Source organism: Heptranchias perlo, chromosome 25 (assembly GCF_035084215.1).
Source record: "Heptranchias perlo isolate sHepPer1 chromosome 25, sHepPer1.hap1, whole genome shotgun sequence".
Classification (NCBI taxonomy): Eukaryota; Metazoa; Chordata; class Chondrichthyes; order Hexanchiformes; family Hexanchidae; genus Heptranchias; species Heptranchias perlo.
In genome coordinates this window covers 40,727,394-40,748,223 of record NC_090349.1, presented here as the reverse complement: position 1 = coordinate 40,748,223, position 20,830 = coordinate 40,727,394, and the positions used below count along the sequence as shown (strand labels likewise).

The following is a 20,830-nucleotide window of genomic DNA, read 5'->3' as shown; positions in this document are numbered from 1 at the left end:
AAATTGAAGTGATACCCTCAAGATCCCATCTTGTCAACCTGTGCCTAATTTCTTTGGCCATGGTTTAAATCAATGTTGTCAATAGAAATTGCTGACTAGCCACTTGTGGCCATGGTTTCATTGTTTTAGCCACATGCATTAACTTTAGAGGAAAATGCCTTGCATACACCATGTACGTCACATGTATATTTATTAAACACATCCACCACCAAGGAAATAAAGCACTCAATGATCAAAAAAACCTCTACATACTGCTTTTCAGCTTGCTATTTTACTGACAAATGCACAAAAAATTATAAAGTGTAAATGAATATTGAAATCATATACCTGTTACTCATTTACTAATCACAAATGCAATTCAGATTTGATTTAGAGACTTGTATGAGATGACTCATTTGCATACCAGTGGACAATATGCTTAGTCATGTGATTTTTAAAAAAAATTATAAATCTGGGAGTGCTGTTGCCTATGATTATGTAATAGGCAGATTCATCACATGAAAGTATATGCCTAGTATCCTGTTTCATGGATAGCAAATATTGGGTTAATGAGTGCAAATATTTTGTACTTGTGTGAAATGTAGCTGGTGCACTTTGAGATGAACTTGGGTCAGTCTTGCACCTTTGTCTAAACTGTCGGTGTTCAAGTTGTGGTCCACAGGCTGGATCTGGCCTACAAACTTTTATTAGACCTAGAAAGAATCACACACCGATAGCTGTGTGGAATTCAAACTTGTTGCTTCTGTTAGCTTTTTAAACGTGCTGACCTTGCAGGGTTGGAAAAGCTGTTCCCTGATTGGATTTGGTCAATGAGAGGATTTTTTTCTACAAGCTGGGAGCAGTATTTACCAATCATCCAGGCTTGAAGTTAGAAGTAAAGCTAAATCTTCAGTGTTGAAACTTCAAGTGGCAGTGGAAATGCAGACAATGACACAGCTGCAAGGAAGTTTTGTGTTGTATGGGATAAGCTTAGAATTTTAGGGTGTGGAGAGGTGGGCTTGTATTTATGTACAAGGCTGCTTGTTTCGGCTCCTGGATCTGTATTTTGATCCAAGACTGGTTTGAGGTAGAGCGCTGGTTATTTGCAACTAATTTGTCACAACTTTAGGCAGGTGAGTAAACTGTGTCCAACAAAATCTGGAATCTAATCTAAATTTGATTTTCATCTGGAAAATGTTTCCTTTAAATATCCAAAAATGGGTCTATAATAATAGTGAGGCTACTCTAGTTTTTGGGTTCAGTTTCCAGACTTATCTTGTAGATAAGCCCTTGCCCCCTATATGCTAGAGTGCTTGCAGTTGTCCAGTTAGCTAAGTAGATTTGTAACTTTCCCAGGAACTGAATGAAGAACCCTCCATTTTGTTTGGTTTTAATGCATGCCCTTGCATCCTTGACTTCAGAAGGCAGAGTAACATTACACTAGACTGACTTGGGCTTGAACTGCCAAAAAGAAATTAACAGCAAAGAACAAGTGACCAGTAGTTATGCTGTAGATTTTATAGCAGTAAATCAAGCAGAACATAAGTTGATCTGACTGTATAATGTACATAGTCATGCATTTATCCCCTCTTGCCATACACTGATGTTTTCTGACCTAGCTATCTCTCAAGGCTTCAGACAGACTCTTCTAAAATTTGGAATCACAGGCTGAGAAATGCTCTTTAGAACATGACCAGGGTCAAGTAGATTTAAATAACTTGAGCAGTTGATCATATGGGATTGTAGACAGACAAAAGATGATTGTGGTTGAGTTGTATGGCTTGGCCCCCTTAGTTTAAAATACAAAAGTTTTGAGAACTCAACTTTGCACTTTTGTGTTAAGCTAATCTAGGCATGTTTTTAACCCTGTATGTACTGTGACAATCTAAGCTTAATACATTTTTTAAAGTTATAAAAAGCAAAGCTGAATTTGACAAAATGCTAGATACACCATTGTTGATTCAAGGTACCTTTTGAAAGGTGTAGTTCACTGGGGCCAAGATTGAAGCTGCTGGGTAAAGTAGCTAAGTAGTTGCAGTGGCCCTTTTGAGGGGTAAATGAAGTATGTGGCATTCCTTGTGTTGTGATCCACAAACAAGTCGGTAACTTTAGTTTTGCACATTCAATTAACACTGCAAATCATCTCCATGCTAGTAATCTGACTATGTATTCCTGCAGCTAAAATAGAACTCTAAATTGAGTTAAGATTACATCTTTGTTAGATTGAGCAACTCCCTTTTTATACAGTAGATGAATTTTGGAAGGAAGAATGAGGAACAGCAATATAAACTTAATAGTGCACTTTAAAGGGTGCAGGAACCTGGGGTTCACATACACAAATCTTCGAAGGTGGCAAGACAGATTGATAAAGCAGTTTTTTTTAAAAAAGCATAGTCTCCTTGGCTTTATAAAGAGGCATAAGGAAATTATGCTAAACCTTTATAAATAATTTGATATTACCTTGAATGCAGAATTCACCAAAAAAGAATCTGACTCTTGTAGAAGGGAGTGATTTCTTATCTTAGTTTGGCTGACACTAGGTAAACCCATACCTGATGGAAGAGTTGAGTTCCAATGTACTAGCCACATTGTTTTCTGTTCTATACAATTAATTATTGCAGTTATGATCTGGAATGCACTGCCTGAAAGTGGTGGAAGTAGATTCAGTAGTCTCTTTCAAAAGAGAATTGGATATATACTTGAAAATGAAAAACTTGCAGGGCTATGGGGAAAGAGCAAGGGAATGGGACTAATTGGATAGCTTTCAAAAAGCCAGCACAAGTATAGTGGGCTGAATGGCCTCCTGTGCTATAATCTTATGATTCAAATAAACTCTCTTCAGAAATGTAGACTGATGCTTGTTCAGCCCAAGCCCAGTTCAATGGAAATAAAGGGAGGACATTGGTTGACTCTAAAGCTGTGTAAGGTATTCCAAGTCAGTAGTATGCTTAAATTGAAAGTCTTCACTAGTTCAAGACATTGCCTGTTTCCCATTTTTGCCTAATGTCCTTCAAGCTCCACAAAAATTAGCTAAAACTAACCAGTGATCAAATATCTGGTGTGAAACATTTCATTCAGGATCCTATAAACTGCAAAAAGGTCTGCACTCTGTTTTGTGTATGTAACTGGTAACATAATTGCCAACAGGATTGGGGGAGGGGATTAATCAGACATGATTCAATTTTTTTAATTAACATTTTTGTTCCTGACTACAATACATAAGCTAAAGACAGCATTTGAACACTGAATTTTCCATGTGAAAGCCTGATCCTGGATTCTTTCAGCCCTCTAACTTATGCCCACAATAGCACATTGAATGTTCTATTTTAGAACTTTTGAATAACAACTGTGGAATTTTGTTCCCTCATTCTGTGACTTTATAAAGATTGGAAAATGGAACAGGATCACTAGAATTTGCATGAAATTATCCATTTTTTTAACATTGTTTATGATTTTAATGCTGAGGGTTGGTCTTGAAGGATATTAGTCCTTTAAAAATTACAAGTTTTCCTAAATGAATATATTTCATGACTACTGAGCCTCTTTAATCAAGAGGCAGGGATAATATGGATCTACAAGCAATTCCTGCTGAGTGGTGGATTTACCAAAAATTGAGTTCCTAATTTCTGCAATTGAATTTTAAAGTAGCAGCCTCCTTTTGATAGAGGAGGCTGATACAGTAAGCACCCTGTCCTTGCATCTCAAGGGATGGCCTGGACTGGATTTGAACCCAAATCCTCTAGGTGAAAGGTTAGTGTCTAACCACTGCACAACCTTTTCCCCCACTGTCGAAAGCACCTTGAGCTTCATTGCACCTCTTATTCTTGTTAAACCAAATATAATGAGACTATTTTACCTCAACATGCAACAGTAAAAGAAACATGAGCAGGGGGGCCAACTTTAGTTTGCCTCTTAGGTTTTTGTATCTTTGAACAGCAAGATGAAAAACAAGAGACTGAGTAAAACCCAGCTAATTGGCCTCAGCCTTGTTGATTGGGTTTATTAGATTTAAAAATGGTCAAATGTGATTTCTGATAAGTGATAACTGCTAGCCTGAATTTTAGAAGCCAGTACATCGGCAACAAACTATATTTTAATACATACTCATTGCTTCATCTGCATGCAGAGCTATTTTTAAAAAAAATGAACATTAGTACATTAATTAATTTTGCAGTTGTGGATATTTGTTCTTCTGTCAGTCGTTGGTCTTCAGTTTCTGAAGCACCTTTTTTATATTGGGTTAGAACTGCTTATCGTTCCTTACTAAGTGGTTACTTTTTTGAAGATTTTTAGTTTGTGCTTTTTTTGCCATGCACTATTTTCTAGCCCTTCCATTCACCTTCATAAACAAGGCTGCTAGAGTTTTTGCTGATTTCACAAGAAAATGGAAGGAATTGTGGAATGCAATCCCTAAAAGCAGAATTTGGTTTCAGTCTCCATAAATAAATGGCTGTAGTTCTAAATGGATAGAATCACACTAGAATCCCCAAATGCTAAGAATCTACTGTTTACAGAGACAGTCATATTCAGTTTTTAAAGTAGCAGTTCTTGGACTCTATCATTGTTGTGACTGTTCTTGGCAATGTCTCTGGGCTTGAATGCCTGCCTGGTCTCTGACTGACTGGAATGACTCTGCACTAAAGTATGATCTGACCAGAGCCTTGTACAATTTGAGCATGGCTTCCCTCAACTTGTACAACTGTATAGTTAATAATTCTATTTGCTCTTCGGCAGTGATCAGATATGTTGAGCAATAAGTCTTAATACCCCAATAATGCCTTCATTCCTTTTTGGATAAAAAGCTCATTTGATCGTGTTCCAGGATACTGACTTTTTTTGCATCTGTTAAACCTGGGTGTCTACTCATGCAACTACTTTGCTTCCATAATTTTTGCTGATCTGTGGCATAGTGTTGGTCTAGATTTAGATGGCATTCTTGCTGGTTTTGGGAGTTCAACACTAATTGAGACATATGATATCAAAGGGAATGTAGCTACATGGATAGAAATGTGAGTAAGTATGATAAATGTGAAGAAAGTAAGTATGATAAATGGATGTTTGAGTTGGTTGGCTTTGCATAATGTGTCCCAGGGATATTTATATCCCCGCCCAAAAAAAAAGCATGGGAAACTGAAATGCAAGCAGTGGAGTGGACTGATGGTGATAGGTGCAGATAAATTTTGGGGGTGGAAAGAGAAAGTGAAATGTACCCTATAGATTCTTAACCAGATAGAAAAGGCAAGTAAATTTGTGTGATGTATTGTAATATTCTTGTGGGCCCCAATATAGGAGCTGTGGAAAAATTACTTTGATGGTAAATGGTTTTTAAAAAAAAATCACTGCCAAATTGGTAGTTAAGGGGCATAAACTCAATTCAGAAAGTGAATGGAAGGTTGGCAGATGCTTTACCATAAGTAGTTATTGAAGCAGAGACTAACATTTAAAAGGGAAACAGTCAAGTAGTTGAAGAGATTATCATTAGCTGAGGAATGGGGTTTGAGTAGATGGCTCCAGGTGAAGATCTAACTCAAGTATTATGGGTTTGAATGTGTAATTTCTGACTTTAAAACTGAACTCTTGAGCCATTTTGACCATGTATTGGATGTCTGGAGTCCCCAACTAGAAATTTGAAGCTTTGCTACTGGCTTTCTATAGACTTGGATTGATGTAGAACAGGAATATTGTCACAGCTGTTCGGTGTGCAAAATTAACATGGAGTCCAACTGAAGCATTAACAGTTCATGTGCTGCTTCATAGTCACACCAGTGGGACTTTAGCATGTTGGTAATGAATCATGGTGCACTGTCCAGTGAACATTGTACTATCTTTCAGGAGCAAGAAAAGTTTGTCCAGTTCCAAGCAAGGCTACAGTATTCAATCACTAGCTGCATATAACTTTTTGTAGTGATTGGAATCCTTAATAGGGTCAAGCTTTGAGCATTCCCACTAACTGCTTTTCTACTTGTCTTTACTTGCTCCCTCCTGCCCCATTCTTGACCAGAGTGCAACCGTAATTGTACATCACATCTCTCAAAAGCTAGTGCTTGATGTGCAATTAATCACTGTTCCCATGTAATTATGTAGGAAAATGAGAGCCACTTTGCGCAGCAAGATAAATGATCAATTAATCTGTAGTGATTGCAGGGGAACTCCTGGTCAGAACACCTGGATAATGTCCTACTTTGAATAGTACCATGAGATCTTTAACACCTATCAGTTCAGCCAGGCAGGCTTTGATTTTAATATTTAATGAATGGCATCTGACAACAAGGCACTACCTCAGTATAGCACTTGTCAGCCTAATTTAGTAATTGCTAAACCAAGCCAAGAAAGTTGAGCTGGGAGCAGTATTGAGGCCTTTTATGTGCAGTGAGTTGAGGTTGGGAAACTTTTTTTTAAAACAACTAACACTTTGAAAGGACAGTACTGAGATTTACTTCTTGGAGGATGGATGGGCCACACAAGGAACAGACTGCTACAGTTGTATTTCTTGTGCTTACTGCAGTTTTTCTGCAGCATTAGAGGTACTAATTCACCTTTTCTAGTCATTTTTCACATTACCACAAATTCAACAATGATTGCATTGGCCTGCTTGCAGCTTTTCATTTACACTAAATCAGAATAACTGGTTCCTCAGCAGGGAATTCCCACCCTCAACCCCTCTGCCTCTCAACCTCTCCTCCTTTTAAGACGCTCCTTTTTTAAAATCTACCTAACCCAAATTTTAGTCACCTAATATCTCTTGTGGTTCATGTCACATTTTGTTAATGCTCCTGTGAAGCCCCTTGGGATATTTTACTACGTTAAAGGTGCGATATAAGAACATAAATAGGAAAATGCAAATTGTGCAATAAGGAAATTTCAACAATATTTAAGGCTTTTTTGAAGTTGATGACTTAAAGTTGCTGGAGTTGAGTCCTGGTGCTTTTTTGAGAAGGAAGCCTTTTATATTTCACTGCTAAAAAGAAGGCTTTTCTGTTTAAATTTCTGAAGAAGTATAATTACTGTTTCATTCAGAAGTGTCTGAAGGGACATGTATGATCTTGCAGACAGGGTAAAAGGAAACATTCTTTAGTACTGACCTGCTCTGGGGTATCATTCCATGGGCATTACTTGAGGCCTTGTCTTGTAAAAATCCAACATCCATCAACTTTGGAGATTGGATATTGAAGGTGAGTAGGAAGCCTGGCTATTCCCAACCCTCACCCTCTAAACATTCCAGGCAAATCCAGTTCTAGTAATGCTACCCTGGTTGAGATTTGTTAAATTGCACAGACTGGGATTGAACCTGGAACCTTCAGCTGTTTACCTGGTTCTAAACTGAATACAGTTCTGTTGGCAAATATTCATGTTGGTGTCCTTGTGCAGCATTGGTGAGAATCCTGAAATTTTTCAGCACCTGGCAAAAAAACCTGTGAAATTGAAATGATTTTGGCCTACTATAGTAAAGCTATTGCTATAGTTGTCAAGACTGGGATTTAATCTGGTCGCCATGATGGTTCCAATTCGTACAACTTAACACTTGAGCTCCTTTTTTCAGATCAAAGACTTTTACACTGGGGTTCACGAGTGGGTCTTGAGTAGAGCCTAAGTTGTAGCATTGCTATCTGTTTGCCTGTAATTCTGATCTAGCATTCTGGGCACAGCCTGTCCAAGCTTTGATCATGCAAATGCAACTTTTTTTACAATGAAAATTGCTAGAGGCATCAAGCTGTCCATTGTGTAGCATCAGTGTGTTTGTCCAGTTGAGGTTTATTTTTGCTGGCAGGCTTTCTTATTTCAGATGTGTATAATGGCTTATTTAAAATGTGTGCGTGACAACGGCAAACACCAATGTCCTCTGAATAAATTGCCACCAAGAATGTTTATGCTGTATGAGTAACATGACTTTCAGTTTTGTTGCCTATCTTGACAGTGATATCATTTGTCTAGTATGAGCTACCTGCAGTCTGAGTGTCTACTTTTTTAGGTCCTTTTTGACACTTTCAGAAGTCTTGGAAAGAGTTTTATAAAAGTTATTTTATGCCCACCCACACCATGTTGTAGGAACAATGTTGTGTGGATGTTGGAGCTAGACTATGTTGCATTCATGTGACTAACCTTGTTGGAGATGCAAGAATGAACACCTTATTAAACTGAACATTAAATCAAGACTTGTGAAAAGCAACAACTCTAAGTATTTAAGAATATAATGGTAGCTTATCCCGTAGTGTTGGAATTGCAAGTAGCATTTCCGTCCTCAGTGGCTAACCTGATGGATGTTTTGCTGGGTTGCTAGATAAGGCAACTCAGTGAAGCATCCAGTTTCAGTTGGGAAATTTTTCCTTCTCTAGTCAGAAGCAGATATTAACCCATTTTACTATGAAAGTTTCTATCTAGACACCTGTCCATTTCTTCTGAAAGAAGTATGGAAACCTACAGTGAAATGGGTTAAAACAAATTATCTGACAGCTTTGAAAGGCTATTGATTTCCCCAATATAGAGTAAGGTGTTTTTGAGCATAAACGCATCTCTTGTTCAGGAGTTCAAATGAAGCAATTCAAATAAAATGGCACTGGTGTTTTCAGTTCAAATTAAGAAACTTCACCTGAAGAGTAGCCTGTATCCCCAGCTAGCAGAGTTGGCCTAAATAGTCATTTGTCTGTTGCAAACTGTCTACTGTTTCCATTGCTTAATTTGAATTACTAGCTAACTTGTATTTTATATCTGCCATTTTAATTAGCTGCTTAATTTCAATTACTGGATAATTCAAATAATATTGGGACAAATAACTCCATTAATAGTCTGTAGATGGCATTTTTAAACTTCATATTCATTGAAGCCTAATTTTAGGAAAACTGGACACTCTCTTTTGGCATGAGATTGGTAACTTTTTCCTTTTTTGGGACAAGGGATATTTGGCTGGGATCAAAACTTGCATTTTTTTTTCCCCTCAGCTCCAAAGCCAAGGGGTGAATCCTGCCAACATTGGGTTCAGTACCCTTACCATGGAATCGGACAAGTTCATCTGCATCAGGGAGAAGGTGGGAGAACAGGCACAAGTTGTAGTAATTGATCTGAATGATCCAACAAATCCAATCAGACGTCCAATATCTGCTGACAGTGTCATCATGAATCCAGCGAGCAAAGTGATTGCTCTGAAAGGTATTTCTCTCCCAAGTATAACAACCGTGTTGCTGAAGTGGCACAGCTTTGCTAATCACAAATTAGTAACATTTTTATACTCTTGGCATTAGGCACAAATTATTATTGCATCCACTTTTTTTGTTACTGATTATACACTTTCCTTCCTGCATTCTTGTCTCAATTCAGATGGTGAGTTCTTTCTGTGTTCTGTGGCAGTTCTGTCTCTGTAGTAAGTGGGTCTTTTCATTATAATCAAACCACATCAACTTTCTTAATGTATGCACTTTTAAAAGTGTGCATTTAATAACTTGCTGTGCACAATACCTAAATTTCTGTCCAGATAGTTGGCAGAGAATCCAAATTTCAAGCTATTTATACAGAATGCTAATTGGACAGGCAAGTAGCCCTAAAGTTTGGCTAAGATAATTGGCTAATACCTACACTGCACATTCAGTTCAGTGATCTTTTGCACCACACTTGGGAAAAATGAGATGACTGGTACTTATTTCTCAGATTGGCAGTTTCAGTCGTGAGACCACTTGATCAAGGTGGTTAGAAGACCCATTTTCTTTTCAAAACTGAGTAGCTGTGTAATATGGCTGTTAATGTTTTAAGCCTTTAGACCAGGGGTGTTGAATGTATGCTCCATCCAGCCTGTGAAAGTTAAATCTGGCCCATAGGAGGATGTTCAGAAACAAGGATGAGCTGGTAAAATCTGAATCTGACAGCTGATCAGCTCCTTCACTGTTTTTATTTATTTCTATTTTAATAACTGGCTGAATGTGCCAAGCTATCTGATCAGTACCACCATATAAAATAATTGACACCCCTGCTTTGGACAGTCAAGAGATTAGTTTTTTTAGCTTGCAGTAATGCTGCACTAAAAGCTATTCAAATGTCAGCTTTATTTTCATTGTTTCTTCATTATGGTAAGACATTGAGGTAAATTTAAAACCTCTTTTGCATCAACTTTCCCTCTTCAAATTTCTCAATCTAATTTATGCATTAGGTTGAATTAGAAAGAAGCAGCCAATTAAAGTGAGAACAGCTTAATTTAAGTGTAAATAGGTCAGTAGAAGCATTTCAGTAAAATGTAATTGTCTGAGTCTGCATATGGGTGTACTTTTTGTTCATTCTGTCCATTTTGTGCTAATGGACAGAATTTATCAATACATGGCAGTTATGAAGCAATTTCATGCCATGTGATAGAACAGTTTCACTCTTGCTAATCAATATGGGTAAATGCTGTCTTTAGTATAAGGAATGCATGTAATCCACGTGTGGTGGTATCCACCTAGTTTTGGTGGCCAATGCATTTAATGAGTTTGCTGACAGTGAGAAGTGTAAGTCTTGCACTGAGACAGTAATACCCTACTTTCAATCTGTTCTAATGTAGCTGTTATGGTGGCACCAAAATATAGCTTTTGGTGCCAAATCCTTGGCAACATAGCAGTAAAATATACCATAGTGACTGGAACAAATGCACAGGCTTGCATATGAGCAGCTGCTGGAGAAGTTGTCCTGCAGTATAAATGGGTGGCTTCTAAGTGGGACTGGGAGCTTTCATTGACTAATTGCTTCAGCCAAGCCAGGTCAACATAAATGACAATTCACTTTAGACATGTTGAAAAGGGTGAGTGGCTTAGACAACAGTACTGACAAATGAAGTACTTATAACTGTCATTGTGGGTGTTCCAAATTTATCAGATAATTTTAAATGTAGTATTGCTGATAGTGGTTTGCTGTCAGAGAATGACCCTTTAATTCATGCATGTTTTGTGCTTTGTTAGTGTGTGTGTGTGTGCTTTCCAATCTAGTCTTCCATTTCCAAATGAAGTTGTGGATGTAGTGAAGATGAAACTTTGTAAACAGCTTGCATTTCTCTTCTGGAGTGGCTCACTTTGGCAGTGTCCAGAAGCAGTTTGCCTGAATGGGTGACATTTCACTTGTACTGTTGCTCAAATGTTGTACTGTAAAGCTTACATGTAGGATTTATTAGCATGCATTGTTTTGATCGAAGTGATGCATATGCTGTTTGCATCCCACTGATAACTATGAATTTTTTTTAAAAGTACAGCTGACAGGGAATTTTCATATTGTAGGAAACTCTTGAAATGAGTTTTGTGGAGTGTCTCTGGCTGGCCATTCCTTGACTCCTAAACTCATTAGGAACGTGAGGTGCTCTAGCTAACTGCATCACAACAACTGATGTATTGCAGCACAAATGCACCATGATAGCCTGATTCTAAATGCATCAGTTTTATTAGTGCTGCGTGCCATTCTAACAGCACTACTTCCTCAGTTTGAGCAGTAAGGTAATTGGCAGACAATGAGGGAGTTTTGCAGTGGCACGTAGGCACCTGTACAAGGCAACTACCATTTGCATACAGTTTTGTGCTGCAAGGAGGTGAGACTTGCTGGGTGGTAATTATGGATTAGACCACAATTTCAAGTTGGGGATCCATGGTGTCTACAAGGTTATCAGATTTCTGTAGTTGCATCAGCCTTTGCCTCCTTTGATTTCTTAGTGTTGCTGTTGCGCTTGGATAACTGACACTGGAGATTAGAACAGGAGTTTCTTTGCACAAGAGGTTTGAAAAGAACTTTTTAGTTTCATTTTGGGTATGAAAATATATGTAGTGTAACTGGCCATGCTCAGTCCTGAAATTAAGTGTTGAAGCAGCTACAAATCTTTGAAGCTGTTGGCCTTACTGCAGCAATGTTAACTAACATTGCTATTGTGGGTGGAAAACTAAAATCTCTGTTGTAGAAGTGACATGGAACTGCATTTTCTATCCTAAGAACATGAGAAATAGGAGCAGGAGTAGGCCAATCAGCCCCTTGAGCCTGCTCTGCCGTTCAATAAGATCATGGCTGATCTGATCCTAATCTAAATTCATGTCCAATTTCCTGCCTGCTCCCCGTAACCCCTAATTCCCTTTACTTCTAGGAAACTGTAGATTTCTGTTTTAAATTTATTTAATGATGTAGCTTCCTAGGGCAGCAAATTCCACAGACCTACTACCCTCTGAGTGAAGAAGTTTCTCCTCATCTCAGTTTTGAAAGAGCAGCCCCTTATTCTAAGATTATGCCCCCTAGTTCTAGTTTCACCCATCCTTGGGAACATCCTTACCGCATCCACCCAATCAAGCCCCTTCACAATCTTATATGTTTCAATAAGATCGCCTCTCATTCTTCTGAACTCCAATGAGTAGAGTCCCAATCTACTCAACCTCTCATATGTCCGCCCCCTCATCCCCGGGATTAACCGAGTGAACCTTCTTTGTACTGCCTCGAGAGCAAGTATGTCTTTTAAATATGGAGACCAAAACTGTATGCAGTATTCCAGATGCGGTCTCACCAATACCTTATATAACTGCAGCAATACCGTCCTGTTTTTATATCCTATCCCCGAGCAATAAAAGCCAACATTCCGTTGGCCTTCTTGATCACCTGCATACTAACTTTTTGATTTTCTTGCACTAGGACCCCCAGATCCTTTTGTACTGCAGTACTTTCCAGTTTCTCGCCATAAAGATAATAACGTGCTCTCTGATTTTTTTCCTGCCAAAGTGCATAACCTCACATTTTCCAATATTGTATTGCATCTGCCAAATCTCTGCCCACTCACCCAGCCTGTCTATATCCCCTTGTAGGTTTTTTATGTCCTCCTCACTCTACTTTCCCTCCCATCTTTGCATCATCTGCAAACTTTGATGTTACACTCGGTCCCCTCCTCCAAATCGTTAATATAGATTGTAAAGAGTTGGGGACCCAGCACCGACCCCTGTGGAACACCACTGGCTACTGGTTGCCAGTCAGAGAATGAACCATTTATCCCAACTCTCTGCTTCCTGTTAGATAACTAATCCTCCACCCATGCCAGAATATTACCCCCAATCCAGTGATTCTTTATCTTGAGCAATAATCTTTTATGTATCATTTGAGGTGGTTCTCTATTACTGTAGGCTCCTGTTTATTGGATTGATTCATTGCACTGCAATTAACTGTATGCAAAATCTTGTTTGAAAATGAAGTTTATACATTGGGTCAGAAAAATATTTTGCTGGCCTACACATGAGCTGAAAGCCCAGGCAATCTGTGGCCAGGAAATATGGTGCTTGAGCTGATGTGTGTTTATGTTGCTGCATCTGGTGTTAAAAGAACACTAACTAGGTCTGCATCTCTGGAGATAAGTGTCAGCTCACTTTTTAGAGTAGTTGCTAAACTTGGAAATGCAGTACTATTAAAATAAATGTAGAGTTCTATAAATTAAACATTACATTGGATGTGTAAAATAAAACAAACCTCTGTTTTTGAGGGAGGCAGTAAGTGCATCTCCAATAATTCATAATGCTAGCTTTTCAGTAAAGAATTATTATTTCCTTTGTTTCTATTTAAACCATTCTGCAGTTTCCAATTCAGATAAAACTGATGCTTTTACTATATTTGGCTAGAATCTATACCATAATTGGCTGAAACTGAAAACCAAATCTCAAGCTTGTTACTGCTTTCACAATTGAGTTTAAAGAAGATTCCTTTTCTCACCTCAACAGTAACTTCCAGATTGTCTTGTCAGATTCAATGCCACTGTTAGTCACTCAGTCATATCACTGGTGCTGGAGATTTTACTATTGTGGGGCATGGTTTTGATTTGTAATAGGCAACTTGTCAGATTAAGATGATAAATGTGTGGAAAAGCAGTAATGCAAGGGAAAGTTATGAAGGGGATAGTTTGACTAGTTACAATGCTAGAATGTTATCTCTTTCCCCTCCATCCTCACCAACAATTAAGGCACTTGCATACTCAACTTTGATACTGGCCCCAAGGACTTGGAAGACTAAATGGCAATTTACTAAACTCGTAACTCTTTGGAACATTGCTTTATCCATACTTTTGAGGGAAAGTCTGGGCCAAATGGTATGATACTTTAACTTTTATTTTTATTCACAAATAATAGCTGGAAAAACCCTTCAGATATTTAACATTGAAATGAAGAGCAAAGTGAAAGCCCATACTATGATTGAAGAAGTGACATTCTGGAAATGGATCTCTTTGAACACTGTTGCCCTAGTAACTGAGACTGCAGTATTCCATTGGAGCATGGAAGGTGACTCCCAACCACAGAAGATGTTTGACAGACATGCAAGCTTGGCAGGCTGTCAGATCATTAACTACAGGACAGACCTTCAACAGAAGTGGCTGCTTCTAATTGGAATTTCTGCACAGGTAGATTACTGTAGTAAGTTTTTGTTCTGTTTGGTTTTATTTTTTAAAGCCAGATCTCCTTGGCTCATTTGTTGTGATATTGATCTCTTCCATTGAAGACTAAAGTCTTCATAACTTTATCAGCCATGATGCAGTAGTAGCACACTTGCCTGAGTCAGGTTATGGATTCAAGCCCCACTCCAGTGACTTGAGCACAAAATCCATGTGCAGTACTGAAGGACTGTTGCAGGTGCTGTCTTTTGGATGAGACATTAAAACAATCTGCCCACTGAAGTGGACATGTAAGATCCCATGGTACTTTTGAAGAGCAGTGGTGCCCTGGCCAATATTTATCCCTCAACCAACATCACAAACAGATTACCTGGTCATTATCTCATTGCTGTTTGAGACACCTTACTGTGCTCAAATTGGCTGCCACATTTCCTACATTACCAGTGACTACACTTTAAAAGTACTTAGTTGGCTATAAAATGGTTTGGGAAATCTGAGGTCATGAAAGGTGCTTTTTTTTGGTGACTAGCTTTCTTTTCTCCCCAGTGTCAGGGTCTTAAGTTTTTATGTAGCTTGGTATTTACATGGAGTTTGAAGGGACAGGAAAGTGTGGAGGCATTTAGCAGTGGATTCCAGTTTTTAACAATCACTTGTGGTCAGATTGATATAATGCTCAAATCACACTTGCCAAAACCTTTGTGCTGATCATTTTTTTGCTGAAATTCCTATTATGCCTTCAAGACTGGCACTCTGAGCCACTTACTCAATGCCATTAGAGTGCTGTGTAACATGTGCTAGTTTTTGACTTGATGTGGGGGGTGGGAAAGCATGGAAAGTGTTGGTGTTAATATGAACTCCACATGCAGGTGAGCTGTGTGCTGAGCAGCAGCAAAGCATACTGGTAAGTGAGGAGACTTTGGCCAAATTTGCTCACTTGATAGATTCCCCTGTACTGTCCCTTCTCCCTTTTGCACCCCTTCCCAAAACCTATAGAAAATGTTCTTTTTAAAACCAGTTTTAATGGCAACTTGGAGATGTCAGGGAGACTGACCCAGCCCAAAACATCAGTAACCACATGATCCTGCAGTTCATTACAAACAGTGGGGGAAATCTGACTCGCGACCAGCCTGAGGGTTGTGCTGGATCTACCCAACACTGGGGGAAAATATATGCAAACCCCTAGCCTGCTACTCCCTGGCCATGCATTGCTGGCAAATACTGCAGTGCCTTAATGTAGGATTGATGTGGAGATGCTGGTGATGGACTGGGGTTGACCAATGTAAGGAATCTTACAACACCAGGTTATAGTCCAACTGTTTTATTTGAAAATCACAAGCTTTCGGAGGCTTTCTCCATCAGGTGAGCTCACCTGACTAAGGAGAAAGCCTCCGAAAGCTTGTGATTTTCAAATAAAACAGTTGGACTATAACCTGGTGTTGTAAGATTCCTTACATTAATGTAGGATTGTATTCCCAGTCTGTAGCATGGTTCTTCAGAGCAGCCCTACACCAATCTGAAGGTGCATACCCCAACTGCCCCTTGATTGCAAAGGTGCTACTCTAAAACAATCAGAATGGGCCTGCAGGGAAGGAGACCCTACTAGTGTCTGTATGAAGTTGACACTTTTTTTAAACAAAATAAAATCTTTATCTACAATTACTTTCCCTTCAACCTTGATTTCTTGGTTACTGGAATGTTCTGTAGAGCAGTTGAAGGAAGAGAAGGGGTGACTTCATTGTGTTAAGGGGAGAAAAGTAAATAGGTGGACATCAAACCCCAAGTTCAACTTCCCTCATTTTGTATACATTAAAAGATTTGGGTAGAGTTGTGTTCAAAAAAATTAAGGATTTTAAAAAATGAAGCTTACTGAGCTTTGCTTTGTAAAATGAACTTTTTGCGAAATATAATTTTGCACATATAAAATGATCTCCTTCAAATGAGTCCCTTTTTTCAAAAGCCCATGCTATCCCTCCATTTTTTTTAAAATCTGGAACTCAAGGGCCACTGGAAAATTGCACCTGCACACTTTTCCCACTGAATTGATCACTCCTAACTTCTTGCAGCAGTGTTAAATTATACAAGCAAAGCAGCAGGGTGTGGATGGGAATTTCTAATCAGTTTTGATATTGCAGATTCCTACCCATAGCTTGCAAAATTAGAGGATTCCCAAGTAAAGCAACAGGTAGAAGTTGGGGGGAAAAGGAGTGCCTCAAACATAGTGAGGAAGTATTAGGGGTTTGGCATCTTTGAAAGATAAATCGCCAGGCCCAGATGAAATGTATCCCAGGCTGCTAAGAGAAGCAAGGGAGGAAATAGCAGAGGCTCTGGCCATCATTTTCCAATCCTCCCTGGCTACAGGTGTGGTGCCATAGGATTGGAGGACTGTTAGCATTGTACCATTGTTTAAAAAGGGATAGACTGAGTAATTATAGGCTGGCCAGTCAGTCTAATCTCTGAGCAAATTATTGGAATCAATTCTGAGGGACAGCATAAATTTCCATTTTTAAAAAGGCACAGTTAATCGAGGACAGTCAGCATGGAGTTGTTAAGGAAAGGTTGTGACTGACTAACCTGAATTTTTTTGAGGGAGTAACTAGGAGGGTTGATGAGGGTAACATGTTTGATGTTCTGTATGTGGATTTTTAGCAAGGCTTTTGGCAAGGTCCCACATGGCACTGGTCAAAAAAGTAAAAGCCCATGGGATCCAAGGGAAAGTGGCAAATTGGATCTAAAATTGGCTCTGGCAGGAAGCAAAGGATAATGGTTGATGGGTGTTTGTGACCGGAAGGCTGTTTCCAGTGGGGTCCTGCAAGGCTCAGGACAAGGTCCCTTGCTTTTTGTAGTATATTAATGATTTGGGCTTTAATGTGAGGTCTTGATCAAGAAGTTTGCAGATGATACAAAAGTTGGCTGTGATTGATAGTGAGGAGGAAAGCTGTAGACTGCAGGAAGATATCAATGGACAGGTCAGGTGGGCAGAAAAGTGGCAAATGGAATTCAATCTGGAGAAGTGTGAGGTAATGCATTTGGGGAGGGTAAACCAGGCAAGGGAGGATACTGAGGTGTAGAGGAACAAAGGGACCTTGGAGTGCATGTCCACAGATCCCTGAAGGTAGCAGGAAAGGTAAATGAGGTGGTTAAAAAGGCATACAGGATACTTTTAGCTGAGGCATAGAATATAAGAGCAGGGAGGTTATGCTAGAACTGTATAAAACATTGGTTAGGCCACAGCTTGAGTACTGCATACAGTTCTGGTTATCACATTACAGGAAAGATGTGATTACCCTAGAAGGTACAGAGGAGATTTACGAGGATGTTGCCAGGGCTGGAGAATTTTAGCTGAGAAGATTGGATAGGCTGGGGTTGTTTTCTTTGGAACAAAGGAGGCTGAGGAGATTTAATTGATGTATACAAAATTATGATGGGACTAGATATTCCCTTAGCAGAGGAGTCAGTGACCAGGGGTCATAGATTTAAAGTAATTGGTAGAAGGATTAGATGGGAGCTGAGGAGAATCTTTTTTCACCCAGAGGGTGGTGGGGGTCTGGAACTCACTACCTGAATGGGTTTCTGCCTCCACCACCCTAACTTTTATTTCAAAAGTACTTGGATGTGCACTTGAAATGCTGTAACCTACAGGGCTGAGGACCAAGTGCTGGAAAGTGGGATTAAGCTGGATAGCTGTTTTGGCCAGCATGGACACAATGGGCTGAATGGACTCCTCCTGTGCTGTAACTTTCTATGATGGTTGAAGGAAGGTACAGTCACACAGAATTTTAAAATGAGGGGAAATTATTAAGTTTGTGTGCTTATTGTGACAGATAATGCCTGGAATCAAACTTTCAATTGTCAAGTAATCTGCCCAAACAATGTGACTCTTTAATCCTGTGAGCACACCCTACTGCAATATTCTGCAGTTTTTCTACTTTCCACACCAGACATCCTGTGATTTAAGTGAGATTGCCAATTAGGGACAGTTCTGTGCCAGAGGAACTAGATTGAAACTGCCCAAGCTCATTTACATGGAATCCTTACTACCAGCAGACAAGCCATCTGAGCTGGGTTTGAATTGGATCCTAGGTTGAAATGTCAAACTTAGTTACCCAAGTAGGAAATTTTATGCAAAATGACCACTTGTCAGATGATTTGGCAGCACAATACTGTTCAGGCCCACAATAGTCTAAACGTCTCTGTGCAGGGTGTGCAATCATCTGCAGTTTTCTAATGGCACTGCTAATCAGGTGTGGGTTGTAGATGTGCATAGTGCCTTAATTACTTTGTCCATTTCAGGGCTGATGTAAACAGTGACAATAAATGAACATGCTGAACTATCTGCTCCTTTCAACTTTAAAAAAATTTTCTCCCTCATTTAGCAAAACAGAGTAGTTGGTGCAATGCAGCTGTACTCTGTAGACAGAAAAGTATCCCAGCCAATTGAGGGACATGCTGCAGCTTTTGCTGACTTCAAATTGGAAGAGAATCCTATACCGTCAACCCTCTTTTGCTTTGCAGTTCGCAGCCAGGCTGGAGGGAAGGTAAGTTGTGTAGTCAGCATTTAATACATCTTCAAAACTGCTTAATGGACCCTTCCTGTGGCAGTACATTTTCAATCTTTCATTTCATTCTGCAAATACTAAATTTTAAATCTACCTGAGCCAATGTTTTGCTTTCAAGAATTGTATTGATTTAAGCTACTGTGTAGAAAAAAGCATTGCCACAAGGTGTTATCTAGTAAATGGTCTCTTATGTGATGTATCACACTGCATGACCGTTATATCAGAACTCAACTGGGAATTGGCAATTAAAAACTTAGTGGCTATGCATCTGTATTGTGGCAGGGATGCATGCCTTGGCTATTGGAAACTGACTTGTAAAATATCTTGCAGTTGCATATAATAGAAGTAGGTCAACCACCTGCTGGAAATCAGCCTTTCACAAAGAGAGCAGTGGATGTATTTTTCCCTCCTGAAGCCCAAACTGACTTTCCAGTAGCAATGCAGGTAAGCAGTCAACTTTACATTTTAAACTTTGTTTGAGATCAGCCAGTGTGCATGTTCATGGTTTTTTGAGAAGTGCATTTGCCTATCCATGAAGTTTCTATTTATACCATTGGCTTTTCCTAAAGCAGAAGCTGTCTGATGTCTTTTGAATTATTTATGGATTGTTTGGAACAGTTCAGTGCAATAATGTTTGCAGTTATCTGCATTTTTTTTGATAAGGCTTCATGAAAGATAAAGTAGACTTTGCTAACCAATTCATTATATGGAGATAGTGTAAGATAAGCAAGTTCAGCAATTATATGCTCTACAGAAAGACTGATGCAAAACTGCCAAACGCAGTCTATCTGGAGTAGTGTAAGTATCCTCTCAATCACATTCAGCACATGTCTTCAAAGACAGGTGTTAATACTAGAAAAATGTTTTCCTTTTGAAAAGTAGAAGGCCTAATGTAACTGTTTAAAGGCAAAATTCCTCCCCCTCCCTTCCTTTGTGTCTCTGCAGTAAGCACGATCAATGACTGAAGGCAGGGCCCTCAAGGTTGTTGTAAGATTTGTAACTGAGATGCACAACAGCAGTCCAAGGTCACCCTTGTGCTTCCTTTTATTGTAAAATACTTGGGCCTTAATTGACTTTTGCCTATACCAACTGGGGTGACAGAAGGAACTGCATAAGGGAAGGATTTTGGGGGCGAGCCTATGACCTGCTCCACAGTACAGGGCACTGAGCTTTGTGTGTGCCTTGCCCATCTAACAATCCTAAATTGATCAAGAGCACTAGCTGTCTGCCATGGTGACCACTTGGCAAAAGCCTGAAACTGAAGCCTCTGGCGTGATCAAAAACAACCTGGAGGTGAGTGGCAATCTTTGGGCTCAGTGTTTTAATGGACCACGCAGCAGTGCCAGCTAAATTGTTCTCTTTACCCCCCCCTGCCCCCAAGTGCACATGGTATAAAATTGTTGACAATCCTTGTAATTGGTATCTTGAGGTAATAATTCAAATTTCTATACGTGAAGTATGGTGACCAGTGACTGGAGTGGGAAAGCTTGATCTAATGTTTTTAATTGCAACATATGCTTTCTTGTGCTATAGATTGGAACAAAATATGGGGTTGTCTATCTAATTACCAAATATGGCTATATCCACTTATATGACTTGGAGTCTGGTGCTTGTATCTATATGAACCGCATTAGTGCAGAGACCATTTTTGTGACTGCTCCCCACGAACCGACCTCTGGCATTATTGGAGTCAATAAAAAAGGACAGGTATGTTATCTGTGTTTGTAGTTAAAGGTTTTCACTGAATACTTTTGCACCTCCCGTATAAAATGAGGAAGCTAGTATCCGTTTCATGCTTTTGAAGAGTAACTGTTGCATAGTGATTGTTCCTGTAAAATGCTTAGCTTTCCAGAGCGTATAATTAAGTGCTTGCTGTACTGTCCCTGAACCCCACAAAATAGAACATGGCCAAACAAGCCAAGGTCCAGAAATGCTAAATGAGAACTTT

The 20,830-nt window shown here is 39.3% G+C and overlaps 1 protein-coding gene across 3 annotated transcripts in view; it reads left to right on the top strand.

The window, feature by feature from the left end:
• The window catches only part of LOC137342258 (clathrin heavy chain 1-like), a 64,401-nt gene that overhangs the window by 8,585 nt on the left and 34,986 nt on the right, over positions 1-20,830 (top strand). For all 3 annotated transcript variants that reach the window (XM_068006104.1, XM_068006103.1, XM_068006105.1), the window contains exons 2-6: positions 8,916-9,123; positions 14,067-14,335; positions 18,700-18,861; positions 19,213-19,326; positions 20,416-20,589. In XM_068006104.1, coding sequence (XP_067862205.1) covers positions 8,916-9,123; positions 14,067-14,335; positions 18,700-18,861; positions 19,213-19,326; positions 20,416-20,589 — 927 coding nt within the window. The remainder of the gene's footprint in view (positions 1-8,915; positions 9,124-14,066; positions 14,336-18,699; positions 18,862-19,212; positions 19,327-20,415; positions 20,590-20,830) is intronic.